Below are 14,965 nucleotides of genomic sequence, written 5' to 3' on the forward strand. Positions count from 1 at the left end.
CCACTAGCTGCACTGAGACCCCCTAGCTGCACTGAGACCCCCCACTCACTCCACTAGCTGCACTGGGACCCCCCACTCACTCCACTAGCTGCACTGAGACCCACACCAGTAGCTGGCACCACAAATCAGGGGTGCGTGGTGCCTACACCCCCTGGCTGGCTCCAGTAGCTGGCACCCAGTCCACCCACACCAGCCCCCCAGTAGCTGCCACATAGTCCTTTCAGTTCACATACACACAGGAGAGAGAGTGAGACTACGCAGAGAGACCGTTAAGAAAAGATTTAGTAAGAAGATATAAGAAGACAGGATGGACATCATCTGTGTCCTGTTACCAATCACTTGTCTCTGGAGAGACTCTGGTGTCATCAGGTCGTCCGTCATCTGAAACTTCTTCAACTTCTTTCCTCTGGAGCATTAACTTCGTCTCCTCATGTTCCTTCTCCAGCTGTTGACTTCTGCTGCCATTTCTTTCACGGCTTTCAGTTCGCACTCCGCCCCTTCCAGCTGGGTTTGAAGACAGACGCTCGTTTGGATGGCAGAATCTCACTCCTCTGCCACTCGTGCTAGTGAGTCTAGTGAGCTAGACATCCCAAGCGGCAGCATCTCAGTAAAACCCCTCGAACCCCTCCTTCCCCACCCCCACCTTACCTCAGCAAAGAAAGCTGCAGCCGTCACCTGCAGCTTAACCGAGCAGGAATCCAGCCACGGCAAGAGGTTCTTCACCAGGCAGGGGGAGACGAGCCCAGCATGGAGCAGGACGCTGCGCAGGGGACACAAGTGAGGGACACACAGTTAGTTACCCAGGAAGGCCACAGGCCAGGTCTCCAAAATGCCCTTGCTCTGATGCAGACACTATTCTTTAGCTCAGGACGGCTTCCCAGGCACGCCGGAAGGGTCCCAGCAGCCTTTTCCCTGGGCACAGCTCCACAGGAGGCAGCCAGATGCATCCCTGCGGCTCTTACCCGCTCAGCAGACACACCCCCTCAGGGTGAGCCAGGGGGTTTTCCAGGCGAGCCCACACCGCCCGATTCACGAGCAGCTGCATCCATTTCTGCGCCACGCATTTCCCTAGCACCAACTCTATAGCTGAAAGGAAAATCCTGGCAGAAGAAACAGAACACAACATAAACAAACACAAACAAAACAAACCAAATCCAAATAACACCACCACAAACCCAAAGAAATCTCAAATCGCAGCACCTTAGGGAAGACTTATCTTTAGCAGAGCTAAATACCCCTGACATGATGCTTCATAGCCTTCAAGGCTGCAGATAGCAACACTGGCGTTTTCGTCATGCCCCAAACCCGCTGAAGCAGAAGAAAACCCACGCCCCTAGACTGACTCCATGCTAGATACTTACCAAGGCAACACCTAATACCTCTTCCCACCAGCATTTTGCAAAGAACGACACCAGTGCCCACGAGAGCCACTGCTCCCAGCGGGGGTCCACTGAGGGAGTGCAATGCTATTGTGCATGCAAGGGTATGCAGGAGGCAAGATGACAGCCGCCCGCAGTACGAGCTGCATAAGACCTTCCCGCCCGGGAGCTGGAGTTTCTCCAGGAACGAACAGAAGTAAAACCAACCATGATGACCGGTTTCCACATCTAGGAAGCAGGGCAGGTGAAGCACTCCCTCAGCCCCACAAAGCCACGTGCCTTGGCGAGGGGAAATGAAGCCAGCCCCTCCATCCGGCCCTTCGGCTCCTTACCTGCACGGCTTCTCCTCAAGCACCCGGCCCTCGAGGAACAGTTGTCTCCAGCTGCTCATGGGGGACAGCAGCCTCTCCTCGCCCAGCATTTCACTGGCCCACCTCAGGAGGCTGGGAAGGAGGTGGGGAAGCAGTTGCCTGAGCTCCTCCGTGCTCCTCAGGGAAAGCACCACCTCCGAGATGGCACGGGTGATCTGCAGAGAAACACGACCAAGAACCACCTGTTCAGGCAAGGCCTCTTCCCACCGCCTGGTTCCCCCACCTGCCTGGGGCGGGGGGTTACTGTCTGCAGTTGTCACTTCTGCGACAGCCTTGTGGCTCAGGAGCACAAAACCGTCCTGGCTCCCCACACTCCTTGAGGCCGGCCCAGCACAGCGCCCTGGGAGTCTCCACGGGCATCCGCAAAGGGCACCCGATTCCCTCGCGACAAAGCATGGGTTAGAAAGCAGATGAAAGCTGCAGAAACATGTCTGCTGTTCAACGTACCGTCAGAGTCTCCAGAGCAGTCTGACGGTTGTGCTGCTCACAAGCGGAGGAGTCAGTTCCCCGGCGGTTGTTTCCTGCTCTGTTTAGTTTCTCCACTAAGCACCTCAGGACCTGAATCCCAAGGATGCTTCTCCCCAGGCTCCTCCACAGCTCCACCGTGTCACTGCAAGGGAACAGACGTTCACCCCTGAGCCCGTATCCCCGCAGCCCTGCACTGCCCTCAAACCTCCTCATCTGCAACGGGGCTTACAACGCCCCACTCACAGCAGAGACACGAGCACGCAGTCTTGCAACGCTCAAGACTGTTCAGGCAGAAAAAAAAGACCTGCTTCTCAACTGGACCCCCCCAGTACAAGCAAGCTGTGGGGTCTCTGTTCGACTATGGTGGGGGCGTGGGCAGTGCACGTACCTGTCCATGGGCAGGCCTTTCTGGAGGAGACTGCTGATCACGGGCTCCCGGTGAAAGTGGGCAAGGAGAAACACCGCACGGAGCAGGAAGGGCCTGTGGGTGCTCTGCTGCATGTAGGTGCAAAGGGTGTTCAGGATTTTCGGCACCTGAATGGAAGAAGAGGAGAAAGAAGGGCTCGGTGCATCCTTTACCCCTCCTGCGGGGCCCAGACACAGTCATTCAGCACATGAGCAACGCCTGCTCCCCTGACACAGAGTCCAGATCTAGCTCGAAACCTCACCCCTTCCACCCTGCCTGACCCTGGCTCACGGCTGGAGCTGGGTGTGCTCTTGGCAATTGTGTGCACGAACGCACGCACGCACACGCACGCACGCACTCACACGCGGAGCCTCAGTCCCTGCATGTGCCTGGCCCAGCCGCATGAGCAGCTGCGTGCCCTGTGTGCACACAGAAAACACGGACACCTTTCACACCCAGCATTTCACACCCAGCTCTCCCCACGTGTCTGTAGCGATGCAGGAGCAAGACCAAACACGCTCTTCGAGACCCTGAAGATGCCTTGCAGGGCCTGTGCAAGGGCACGTGATTCCTTCCAGAGGAACCCACTTCTCCGGGGACACTCTTCCTTGCCTCCACCCTCCTTTCCCAAAGTGCCAACCCCTTCCCCACACACAGGACCTTCCCTCGAAGGAAGCATAATTTGTTTGAGCCTTTCACAGCTACAAGCCGTGGCCACGATAAGGACAAGGAGGCAGCCAGGTCCCTCATCCCGTGGAAGACCCCAGCTTCTCCCACGGCTGCCTACCTCTGGCCCCTGGTGCAGCCACAACCTGCTCTGCGCCTGGGGAAGCAGCAAGGGGTGACCCCGTGGCCCACGGATGCGGCGCTCCCGCGGCCCGGAGCGGCCGTGGGCTCTGCAGGGACGGCACAGGGACGCCCTGCCCTGGCCCTAACAGCAGCAGCCTAACAGCTGGGTGAGCTTTAGCTCAGCCGGGTGCGATCCTGTGGGCTGCCACCCGTGGTTGCCATCACTGTGACCGACCTCTGCCAGCGGCGGACAGCCACGGGGTTGGTCTGGGCCGAGCGAGCTGCTGGTGGCCCTAGAGCCCAAGTGGAGCGCAGCAGAGTGCGAGCGGAGGAGAAGAGGAGCCTTGAAAGGGCAGGCAGAGCATGAGGCCAGAGGCTCCCAGGCTACAAACGGGCAGCAACTGGTGGCTAAAGGAAGGGCACCTCGCAGGCTGGGTAACACCGCAGTCGGGGAAAGGCAAGGAGAACAATGAACAAGTATCCAACCTGTGGAAAACCTCGCGTGCCCAGCAAATCTCAGAGTAGAGGGAATTGGGGACCAGTGAAGAAAGAGCAGGGCGAAGTGGGTCCCAGGGCAGGGAGGACTGACAGTGACCCACGGAGGAAGGGGAGGAACGGCAAGGTTGGCACCTCATTCATGGGAAGGACCTGGACCAATGTGAGACTTTGGACAAGAAGTGCCCATATCCTTGTCACCAGCTGGAGCAGGAGCCGGCAGCAGGTACTAATGCATGACTCAGACCATCAGTAGCCCGTCGGCTCGGCACACAGGCTGAGCATTTCTTGAGCCCATGTCAACTGCACAGGGTGTAGTGCAACAGCCAACAGGAGAAAAGACAAAGTCAAATGGAAAAAACGGTCTCCTTTACCTCCTGGAGTATTTCCTTTCTGCATTCCACCAGGAAGACGAACACCCACTTCCACACTGCTCTTGCACGTCTGGGTGTGACACGCAGCAAGCTGTCCAGGACGGCAGTCAGAAAGTCCGTAGCCTGTGCTGGAGGGATGCATTTGCAAACAGCCTGGAGAGAAGTCAGGAACAGGAGAGACCGCGTCACAGCTCTGCTCCAGCAATTCAGAAAGGAAAGGAAACTTGACGGGACTGTTAGTTTGGCAGTCAGGGAGGGGGCAATCACTTGTCCCTCCTGCTGTGCATGCAGTGGTGTTTACATCTGATGCAGCTAAGCGATTTGGAAGTGCCTCCCCCCATGCCGTTTGCTCACCTACCAAATCTGTATTCTGACAAGAGCACTCACACACACACACGTGCGCACAAACGCACACACCATGGTATCTGCTCCAGCGTGCCTAAACGACAGCCTTGTCTCAAAGCCTCCTGCTACTTGCTAACAACAGCCGTCCTGGACAGCTTGCTCTGGAGACAGCGAGAGACTGGAGGGGAGCAGGGAGGCGTGCAGGAGCCCAGGAGCTGGGCCCCACCCTGCTGTTTTGGGGCCAGTTACCTTTGCTATTTTGGAACAGGTCTCCACCGGAGCCTTGCTGTCTGGGTTGACCAGCTCCTCACAAAGGCACCTGCTCTCATCTGCCTGGGGCACCACCTTCACGGTCTTGTCTGGAACAAACACCAGGAGAAAAGAGGAGTCACATCTACAGAAAGCCAACCTCTGGCCCCAGATACCAGTAAAGGAGAACCCAAGTGGTGGCAGTGAAGGCCACAGGGAAACCCAGGGCCCTCCGGAGCTCGGTGCAGCAGGACTTCCCGAGCCCGATAAATGGCTGACAAATGACGGGCTGGAAAGAGCCCTCTTCCTTCCTGAACCGTTTGCTGGGGCTTCAGGGTTTCAGCAGCCTCTGCTCCCAGCAGCTGCGTCCGCTATTCCCGCACAGGCCACCCTCATCTCTGGGAGGCAGGAAGCCTCCCCGTGACTTCCTCAGCACAGGCAGACCCTGCTGCCTGAAGAGGAGAGGGTTTGAACACAACCCTTTGCAGCACGCTCCGGGCCTGCAGCTCAGATCTCTCCTCCCTGCCCAGTTTGCTCTGGGCAGCGGATTGGTTTCCTCTCTTGTGCTCGGCAGGAGATGTCTTCCCTGGCAGGGATGAGTTTGGAGACTGCCTGGGTAGCTGCCCCTCTCTCCAGGCTCAAGGCAGGGAGCGAGGGGAAGGCACCCTCCGAAATGTCAGGGACCTCATCCAAGCGAGTTCTCTGACCACCCTCTATCTCTCTAACGTGGAGGGGGACAGACGTGGAGTGGAACAGCCCCCAGCATTGGTGACAACGCGCTGCTCTCAGACAGCAGTGGGGGATGGCCCTGACCACTCAGCCTCACACATGCCCCAGGGAGGTGGGACTCAGCGACCCTCTCCCAGGGATCCTTCCTGAGATGGCCAGGGAGGCAGAGGGTTAACAGGGTGGGGGCACAAAACCAGCCGAGCACGTTGCCTCCCCCCTCCCTCCCGGGGATGGGGCCTGGCCCCGAGGGACCCCGCTGGCACCAGGCCAGGAAGGGAAGGAGGATCAGGCTGAGCAAGGCTGCGAAGCGCCTGCTCTCCTCACCTTGCATTTGGAGAAGGTAGTCGAGGCAGACCCATGCCCTCTCGCAGGACGTGGCCAGGCTGGTCTGAAACACCAGCAGTCCCATCAGAAAGCCAAACTGCTTGCAAGGACGTCCTCTCTGCAGGGGAGAGCAGCAGGAAAAGGGTCGCAGGCAGCCACAGCACCCGCTCGCCTCTACTGCCCATCCTGCTCCCTGAGCAGCGACCAGGCAGAGGGGCAGGCAGAAGGGCTGCCCCATAATCCCAGGAGCCCCGAAACCCAGCACCCAGTTGGGCAGGGCTCCCTTCCGGGGCCATGAATGGTGGGAAGGGGGCACCAGGGCATGCGGCGGGTCCCTACTCACCATGAGCTCGGATCGCTCTTTGCAAGCTCCCAGCACATGGGCGCAAACCCGCAGGGCTCTCTCCTGCTTCCATTCTTCGGCTGAGGTGAGCCAGCCCTTCAGGACCTGAGGCAGGGTGCATCTCTCTCGCAACAGGTATCTTTCTCTCCCCGAGATCCCTCTCCCTCTCCCTCCTTCTCTGGCCCCTTCCTGCACGGCCCCCGGCCCTACCGAGCACTGGCCCTGCTGCCTCTGCCGCCTCACTCCCTCCAACCGCCTCTGCCCTGAGCCAGGTGTTGCTTCCCTGCCGGCGTCTCCCCACTCCAGCCTTCCCCCAGGCTGCTCTCGCCCAGCTCGGGGCTGGCTCTTGGCTTTCCCTCTGGCAGGGCCCACTTCTCTGCCTGTCCTGAGGCTGCAGTGGCTGGGTGCTCCTGTTCCCCAGCTCAGCCCCTGGCCCCAGCCAGACGCACAGACTCGGAGCGAGCAGCCAAAGCCCCACTTTCCCACAGGAAAGGTATCCACCTGCTATTCACCCGCTAAGGCCTCGATTCTCTGCCCCCGCCACACTTTCCCTGTTGCCCCATGCCTACTCACATGGACCATGTTGTCAAAGCAGGCAGAGGTCTTCTCTGCCTCCAGAAGCGTTGCTATCAGATGGCCCAGGTCTTCCATGCCTCTCCTGTGCAGAAGCTGAAAGCAGGAAAGGAGAGATGAGGTTCTGCATCATGGGGGCTGCCAGGGTGCACGAGGTGGGATCCTGACCCAGAGGCGGGCAGGCACTGCCGGTGGGTACCTGCATGTTCACAGTTGCCCTCACTGTCTTCCTTCCCTTGTCCATCCGCTCCTTGGACGGATAGGACAAGACACTCTGGCAGCACACCGCCAGCAGGTTGCGATGTTCCTCCCTGCTCAGAGGTGGCCTCAGCTTGCTGGCCAGAGGACAAAGAAGAGAAAACAGAAAGGGCATTTACTAGCCCTCTCCAGAGTGGCTCAAACCACAGCTGGGTTCCTCCTAATCGAGGGCCCCAAATGCAACACCCCCAGCCCATGCCAGCGAGCACTGCCTTCAGCTCCAGCAATTCCTGCCTCCTCCCAGGCAGCGGCAAACCCCCACCCCCAGGTTAAGGAACCCCTGGGGCTCCCTTCCTTTGGGAGACACCCGAAATGGGGAACACCCTCCCACTCCACAGCCCCAGCAGCTCCCGGCCCCGTGCTCAAGGCCACTGGGGCTGCCCCAACCAGCTGGGATGGGGCACACCGGGAGTCCCCAGCGCCCGGGGAACAGACCTCACCTCAACTCCTCCAGGACCTGAAACACTCCGTACACCACGGAGTCCCAGGGCTCCCCCTTTATCCAGTCCTGCAAGTCCCAGAGAGACAAGCGCAGAGTTGGCAGAGGACAGGGACACGGGACAGGCCTCCCACCTCCCCCGGGGACAGGCTCTGCTGCTAGCCCTGGGCAGACACTGCCCTGTCACTCCCATGGATCCCTCCCAAAGGCACCGCAGGGTTCCTCACCCTGCTCCCCAGCCACAGCCACCCAGCACCAGCACCCATGGGCCCCATCCACTCGGGGAACAGCTCCAGGAGCTCGCATGAAGCTGCGAGACCGTCGTGCCTCTGGGGAAACCCGTCTGATGGCGCAGCCCAAAACTCCCCTGTGCGACTGCCCCGGCTACGGGCACTCACCAGCAGGATCCGCGTCGCCTCCTGCTTTAACGACAGCTCAAAGCTGCCGCAGTCGCCCACAGCCTGGATGGCACAGCTGACCTCGGTGATGCTCTGCACCAGGGCGAGCTTGAGCTGCAAGTCCTGGGGCCAGAGAGAGCAAAGCACCCCGTGAACTCTTTGGAGGGAGGAGCATGGGCAGGGGGAACCCATGGGTGGTTGGGTCTGGACATTGAGGACAACCCCTCCTTGGGGATCTTTAGAAAGAGACCGTCCATCTCGGGACACCCCAGCCCTGAGAGGCTGGAGCTGGGGCACCCAGGCATCCCTGCCCTGCGTGCCCCGTGCTCCTACCCTCTGTTTGGCTCTGGAGAGCCGCAGGATGTTGCCCATGATTTCTTTATCCACGCGGGTGAGCAGCTGCTCCTTGGGGGCACGCAGCGCAATGCCGCTGTAGGTGCGCATGAGAGCAGCGCAAACAGCCTGGGCTCTCTCCATCTTCTGCCGCCGCTGTACCTGTGTCGACAGAGATGCCCCGAGACGTCAGCCCCAGGGCTCCTGCGGGCTCCTGTGGCAGGCCCTGCCCCCACCCTCACCAGCTCCTTGTTTCCCTGGGCACCTTCCAGCAGCTCCCCAAGCCGCTCCTCGAGCTGCGAGCTCCGGGAACGGGAGCTGTTTCCATCCCGCAGCTTGGGTTCTCGCGTGGGGATGGGGAGGAGGTGCAGCCAGCATCACACACGCTGCTGGCGGTTTTACCACTGATTTGAGAGGTCGGGGAGCTGTCTGGAACCTTTCTGTGGAAAGGTATCTGACATAGCCTGCCATGGTGCTGCTCAAAGTCGCGCAGCCTGCGCGGGTCAGCGGTGCAGAGGAGCCCAGCCTGCTCACCTCCCCAGGCCAGGCTGCACCGCTCTCTCTGCAGGGCCCGGCCCTGCCCAGAAAGGCTTCCCCACAGCCCCCGGGGGGGAGCAGAGCCAGCGAGACCTCACCAGGCTCCTGCTCCCGGCCCCCAGCTTTCAGGAAGGGGCAGAGTGTTGCACCGTGCCCACCCCACCTTGTCGCCAGCTCCTGCTGAAGTTAAGTCAGGAGCAACGTGGCTGCAAGCAAGCAACCGCTGCAGCTGCCCCGGCTGGGTGGCTCTCATCCACAAGGTGTCAAACCCTGTCCTTTCCAAAGACACCTCAGGGGCCCCAGTGCCAGGATGTCCCCTCCGAAACACAGGCTTCACGTAACTCTTACAAGAGGGTTAATCTAAAGACGGCTGCCACGGTTTGGCTGCTGCAGGTGTAGAAGTGGAAATAAGGCCAAAAAAGGAAAGCCAAACAGCAAAACCCTGGATCCTTTACCTTCCAGCCCGTGGAAGTCTGACAGAACCAGGCTCTGGTGAAAGCAGCAGAGAACATAGTCACCGTGTCCAAGACCAGGTGGAAGTGGTTCTCGGCAGCGTGGGACACAACAGAAATCATCCCCTGCAACCACAGAGAAACGGGGAGTCAGCTCCAGCCCAGGCACTCAGACGTGGCCAGCAACAACAGCCAGGCAGGACGTTGCAGCAAGGGGGAAACGGCAGCAAGGGGGAAATCAAGGAAGTCTGGAGCAGGGCCAGCAGCCCTCCCTCTCCCCAGGAACAGCAGGGGATGCCCAGGACGTGAGCATCACTTCACCTGGGCCTCAGACAGCTCCACAGGGTTGGTCTCCTGGAGGAACCTCAGCACCTGCCCTTGGACGTGCCTGAGGTCCCGACAAGCTGCCAGCGCCGTCCCAAGAGCCTTGTACAGGAAAAGCTGAAAGAGAAGAGGCCGAGCCCGAGATGCGGTCACAGCCCGACCTGTCAGGAGAGGGCTGGCCCCAGACGGACCCGACTGCCCCTGGGAGCGGGCAAGGCCGGCCGTGGTGCCAGGCTGTAGCCAGTCGCTGGGGCAACCCCAAGCGAAGCTCCTTTTGGGGGAGCCTGAGGGAAGGGGAAGCAATGAAAACCGCCTGCGTGGGCAGAGCACCGGCGCCAGTCCCAGCCCCAGCGCAGGGCAGGAGACACACCTTCTCCCAGGAGCCGGGGGCAGAGCTGCCCAGCTGCTGGCTCAGCTCCTGGCTCAGGCCCACGGTCCAGGCCTTGTCCTCAATGGGCTCCAGCGACGCTCGCAGGAACTGGGGTGAACAGGAGGGGAAGCGAGTGTTGCCCTGCCCTTGGCCAGGCCCCTTTCCACACTTCCATGTCCCGGCATGCTGCTGGGGGAGAGCTGCTGGGAACGGCAGTCTCTTCCCCCACCCCACCCAACCCTCTTTTCACCAGCACCCCTCTTCTCCTAACACCTCGGGCAAGACCCCCCGGCACGGCGGACGTAGAGGAGGCGGCAGCGCCAAGGCGTGTGCCACAGCATTAGAGGGCATTAGCCATCAGCCGTGGCACATGTGCAGACAGCAGCTCCTCTGAGCGGGCAGGCACCTACTGCGGGGGGAGGTGCGGGGTGCTCAGGAGGTGCCCCCACCTCCTGGTGCCTGCACAGGCAGCCCCGAGCTTCCTCCCACAACTTTGTCTGCTCCCTCTTCTCCCCCTTTATTTGTGAACCCCCCCGCAAGGATGCTGTACCTTAAGCACGCGGTGCTCCCACTCTGCAGAGTCCAGGGAGCTCTCGGTTCTTCCTAGAAAGCAAGAGGAAGCAAAAGCTCTCGCTGCTATTTAACCTCACACCAAAGAGGAGCCCAGTGGTCTCCTCTGCAGTCAGACCTCCCAAAAGTCCCAGGCCATCAGTCTAGAAAAGGCCTACAAGCACCCACGCCAAAGCCCTCGCGAGGCCAAAGACACGGGAGGGATCCCAGGGGCATTTCTCAGAGCCACTGATTCAAGCTGGGGAAGGACGCACTGACCGCAGCTGATCCCCACCGCTTGACTGCAGCTCCCAGCACAACTCCGACCACTGAGTCACAGCACGCACCAGCAACACACATTTTCTCCTTAATGACCCACCGCATTCTGCCCGTTTGCAGCCCTTCCCCCTGGCTATTGCCAAGGACGGCTGCTGCAAACCTGGCCTGGCCTGGGGACTTGGTCCTCCAAAGCCAGGGGCTGCACCCGCTCCAGGAGCACCAGTCCTGTCCCTCCCCCAAACACCGTCCGGGCAGGACATGGGGGTGCCACCAAGGCCTGCCATCCAAGGGGACATCAACGGCCCCGTCCATCCCCTGGGCCGAATTGATGCCAGGGGACGGCTGCCCCAGCCTCAGTGCTGGCTCCCTGGAAGGGGAAAGGCAGCAGAGCAAGTGCTGGGCAACTGGGGACAATTCTTCCTCTCTCACGCTGGGAAGCTGCATTTTCCTGCCCCCCCTCCCTCCCCTCCAGCCCCTCCCTCCCCACTTGCTCTTTACCTTCCAGGTACTGCAGCACGAGGGGGATCTCGGTCGCCCACGCCGCCCCCAAGGCTCTGTGGATCCTGCCGTGGAGCGCCTGCAGCAGCTGCAAGGCAGCGACTGCGCGTTCGCTGCTCGCGTTAGGAGCCGCCGCCACCACCTAGGCAAGGGCAGGAGAGAAGGGTCGCTCCTGCTGCCAGAGCCACAGCTTCTCCCGGGAGGGAGAGAGGGAGGGAGGGAGCTCGGTGCCACTCGGCCAGCAGCAGGCAGCCGATGGCTTCACCCGGGGTGCTGCCAGCCCCAAGAAAGGAGTGGGATCCCCGATAGGCTCGGGCAGGCTCGGGCATGCCGCCTCCTCCTCAGGGGCTCCCGGCGCTGGCCTCAGCAGCATCTCTGCCCTGGGCTCTCCCACCACCCCTGGCCAGAAAAGCCCTTTCCCCAGGGCCCCACTACTCACCAGCAGTCGAACAAACAGGACCTGGGGAGCCGGCAGCTGGGCTGCGGGGAGGAAGGAAGGCTGGGTGAGCCAACGAGCCCCCGCCATGCCCTGCCCTTTGCACCTCCGATGCCCCGCACAAGGCTGAGGGCTGAGGGCAGCTGTGCTGCCACAGCGCTGGCCCGGGGGGGCTCCCCAGGGCTGCCCAGCATGAGATGAAGGCAGCTCCAGCATGGCCAGGAATGAGCCCTGGCTCACCAGGAGAGTGCTGCGAGCAGGAGAGCTGTGCCCCTGCACCGGGCAAGGGGCAATGCAGGGCAGAGCCTCCCATATCCAGCAGCAGAGACTGACTCTGCCCTTTGGTTTTCCTTTTGGCTCCTGCTCAGGTCTGGTGGGGCGCAGGGAGACACGGACTGGCCCGACCCCTGGCCAAACCCAGCAGCACTCACTGGGGCTCCTACCTCGCTCCTGGGAGTCCATGGCATCCGGCTCCTCCTCTTCTTCCTTGCACCCTGCTCTCTCCCGTCTCTCAACTAGGGCTCGGAGGCAGCGGGAGAGCGGGATCAGCATGCCGCTGTACTGGGCTGGCACCACATACTGCAGCAGCCTCGGCCACAGGAGCTGCAGAGAAGAACCGGGCAATTCGACACATTGGCATTTCCACTCAGCTCAAAGACAAAAAGGATGGTCTGCGCTTCCCTGAGCCTTGGGTGCTTCAGCACACGTGAGGGGAGAGGTTCAGGGCATGGGGGAGCATGAGGAAAAATGTCCTGAAGGCAAGAAGTAGCCACAGTAGCAGGGCAGAGGGCAACTCACTTTGGTCATCCCTCTCAGAGAGACATCCAGCGAGCCCAGGATGTCCATGCACAGGGCTCGAAGAGCTCCATCCTCCTGCGTTTCCCAGGCAAAAAGGCCTCCTGCCACCTGTAAGACAGAGTTGGCAAAACCCCCGTTACTCTCAGCTCCTGACCAACGAGGCTCAGGCACGACTCACCAGTGCTCCTGTGCCAGCCTCCCAGCAGCACTGACCTCCTGAAGGAGGACAAGGACAGTCGGACCCAGCTTGAGGACCAGGTTCCGGACCCTGGGAAGGACTGGGAAGCCTGGGAGCAGAGAGCGCCGCTGCTTGTCTGCTCAGTCCCCCAGGGCCCAAATGCTGCTGTCATGACACCAAAGCAGAGGTGAGGAACTTGCCCTTCAGCAGGGCTGTGCTCGGTGCCAGCCCTGGCGGCAGCACGCCCAGCCCGACAGATGCGGAGGTGCAGCTGGAAGCCCTTTCCTTCGCCCTGCTCCCAAAGCAGAGCCTCCCCGAGCCTCAGAGCAAAGCGACACACAAGGATCTCTCAGCTGGAGGGAAGCTCCAGCCAGAGGGAAGATCCTCGGCAAGTCAGCAGGAGGCTTGGCCATCCCCAGCTTTCATCTCTTGGGCGCCCAGCTGGAAATGCTCAGCGAAGGGACTGCCAAACGGCCTGTCCCCTTGCCAGAAGGGATGTGGGCCCCCAGACTGTTATTGGATGGGCAGGGTGTGCTTTGGAGGGCCAGAGCACGAGAACACCACAGAAGGCTCTTCCAGCCAGGCCCACCTGTCTGCACTGGCTGTGTTTTGCTGGTCGTCCATCAGCATTTAAGGATGGAGGATGTCCTGTCCCTACAAGCCCCTCCCTTTGCAAGGCAGCTTTGCTGGAGGCGCCTGTGGGCACAGCTCAGCCCGTGGGGTGCGCAGGCAGCCCCGCAGTCCCGGGCAGCATGCCCGGGTGTAAACCCACATCATCCACTGACATTTCCACCAACATCAGCATGCACACCCACAAGGAACAGCCATTTGGAGGCCGCTCCAATGGCAGTGCCAGCGCTGATGGCCCTGCAGCGTGGAGCTCTCCATGGCCAAGGACACCTGCAGGAGCTCTCAGCACAGTCCAGGCACTGGTCAAAGCCCTGGGTGTCCTGCTCTGCCCTTACCAGTCTGCCCGAGGTCCGGCTGAACTCGATGAAGATGTGCCCCACCACATCCCATGCCCAGCAGCTCTGGGAGCCGGAGCTGAGCAGCTCCCTGATGAACTCCAGAACCGCCCTCTGCACCTGCCAGGGGAGAGTGCGGTTACGTTCCTCCTGTTCAAAACCCAAAGGGAAGCTGCCTTTGCTTGGGGGCAGCCTTTGTGGCTCGTGGAGAGATGACAAGGGCACCGCAGAAGCTTTCGCTTCTGGCGTCAGGGCTGGGCTTTAGCACCAGGCTGGACAGGCATTTGCCCCACAGAGCACAGCGACCTCCCTGCTCCACTCTGCCAGCTCTTCCCGGGGAGGAGCCATCACCCACTGCCTGGGCAACGCGCCGACGCTTCCCCAGGCACCCCAGCTCTGCCCCAAGGGAAAGGGTTTCTCTGCCTCCCCTGGCGGCACTGTCCCTTCCCAAACCAGCTCACCTGGGCACTCGGGTGGTTGCACACCGACTGCACGGCCTCCACCACCTGGGGCAGCTTCTCTCTCGTCTCAGGTGCTGGAAGAGATATGGAGAAGTGTGCGTTGAGGCAAAGCCCTGATGGCAGAAGGGATCCCTTGAAGCTTCCAAGTTTTTTGCACACCAACAGGACAGAGAAGTGGGGCCTGACTCTGACTTCACAGGAGGCAGCGGCGTAGCCACAGAGGCACAGCTATTTTACAGGGATTGAAAGCCATGGCAATATGGTAACACAGAGGATGACACAAACAGCACGGGTACAAGCAGCTCCTGTGCAAACCAGCCCACCCGCCCGCCCACCAGCCTGTCTGTGTTACTGAGCTTGCAGCATTGTGCCTGGGGTGCGCCATTTCTAGCTGCCGGGGGAGAGCTCAATCCCTGTTGTGGGGTGTCAGCTCAGCTGGGGGACCTGCTCTTTGCAGCTCCTTTTGGGTGCAGGTGCACCACTTTCAGCCCGTTCCTGCTCTCAGCCCAGCAGCCCCAACCCCTGCCTCGTGTCCCTGGTCCGGGCACTGACCGTCAGAGTGGGCCAGCGCTCCCAGCAGGCCCAGGGCTGCCACGCGACCGGCCTCGCTCCCACTGCTCAGCTGGGAGCGCAGAAACACGACCGTCTCCGCGGGGCACATTCGTGCTGTGGGGAAGAAATCGCATTCTGCATTAGCAGGCAGCTGCTCCTGACCACCAAGGACAGGGAGAGAGCTGCCACAGCACGGCGGGGCATCGCCCAGTCTCCTCTCCTTACCCTGCAGCACGATGCAGCGGGACAGCACTGCCCTATGGGCCGGGCCAGGCTCCTTGGTCGCATCGGAG

General features: G+C 61.1%; 1 protein-coding gene across 1 annotated transcript; it reads right to left on the reverse strand.

Moving 5' to 3' along the window:
* Positions 1–300: 300 nt before the first annotated feature.
* Positions 301–14,961, reverse strand: LOC142077136 (maestro heat-like repeat-containing protein family member 2B; the record flags this gene model as incomplete). The annotated part of the gene is made up of 27 exons (XM_075139311.1): positions 301–504; positions 649–760; positions 963–1,100; positions 1,712–1,905; positions 2,198–2,360; positions 2,607–2,752; positions 4,283–4,435; positions 4,877–4,986; positions 5,930–6,047; positions 6,273–6,377; positions 6,846–6,941; positions 7,045–7,180; positions 7,544–7,611; positions 7,941–8,082; positions 8,287–8,435; positions 9,266–9,388; positions 9,584–9,703; positions 9,957–10,064; positions 10,507–10,548; positions 11,272–11,424; positions 11,722–11,762; positions 12,162–12,321; positions 12,517–12,624; positions 13,660–13,779; positions 14,121–14,194; positions 14,673–14,786; positions 14,898–14,961. Coding segments are annotated over 27 exons (3,147 nt in total), but the record flags the coding sequence as incomplete, so codon positions are not given.
* Positions 14,962–14,965: the final 4 nt, after the last annotated feature.

The sequence above is a fragment of the Calonectris borealis genome, unplaced genomic scaffold (assembly GCF_964195595.1).
Source record: "Calonectris borealis unplaced genomic scaffold, bCalBor7.hap1.2 HAP1_SCAFFOLD_160, whole genome shotgun sequence".
In the NCBI taxonomy this organism is placed as follows: domain Eukaryota; kingdom Metazoa; phylum Chordata; class Aves; order Procellariiformes; family Procellariidae; genus Calonectris; species Calonectris borealis.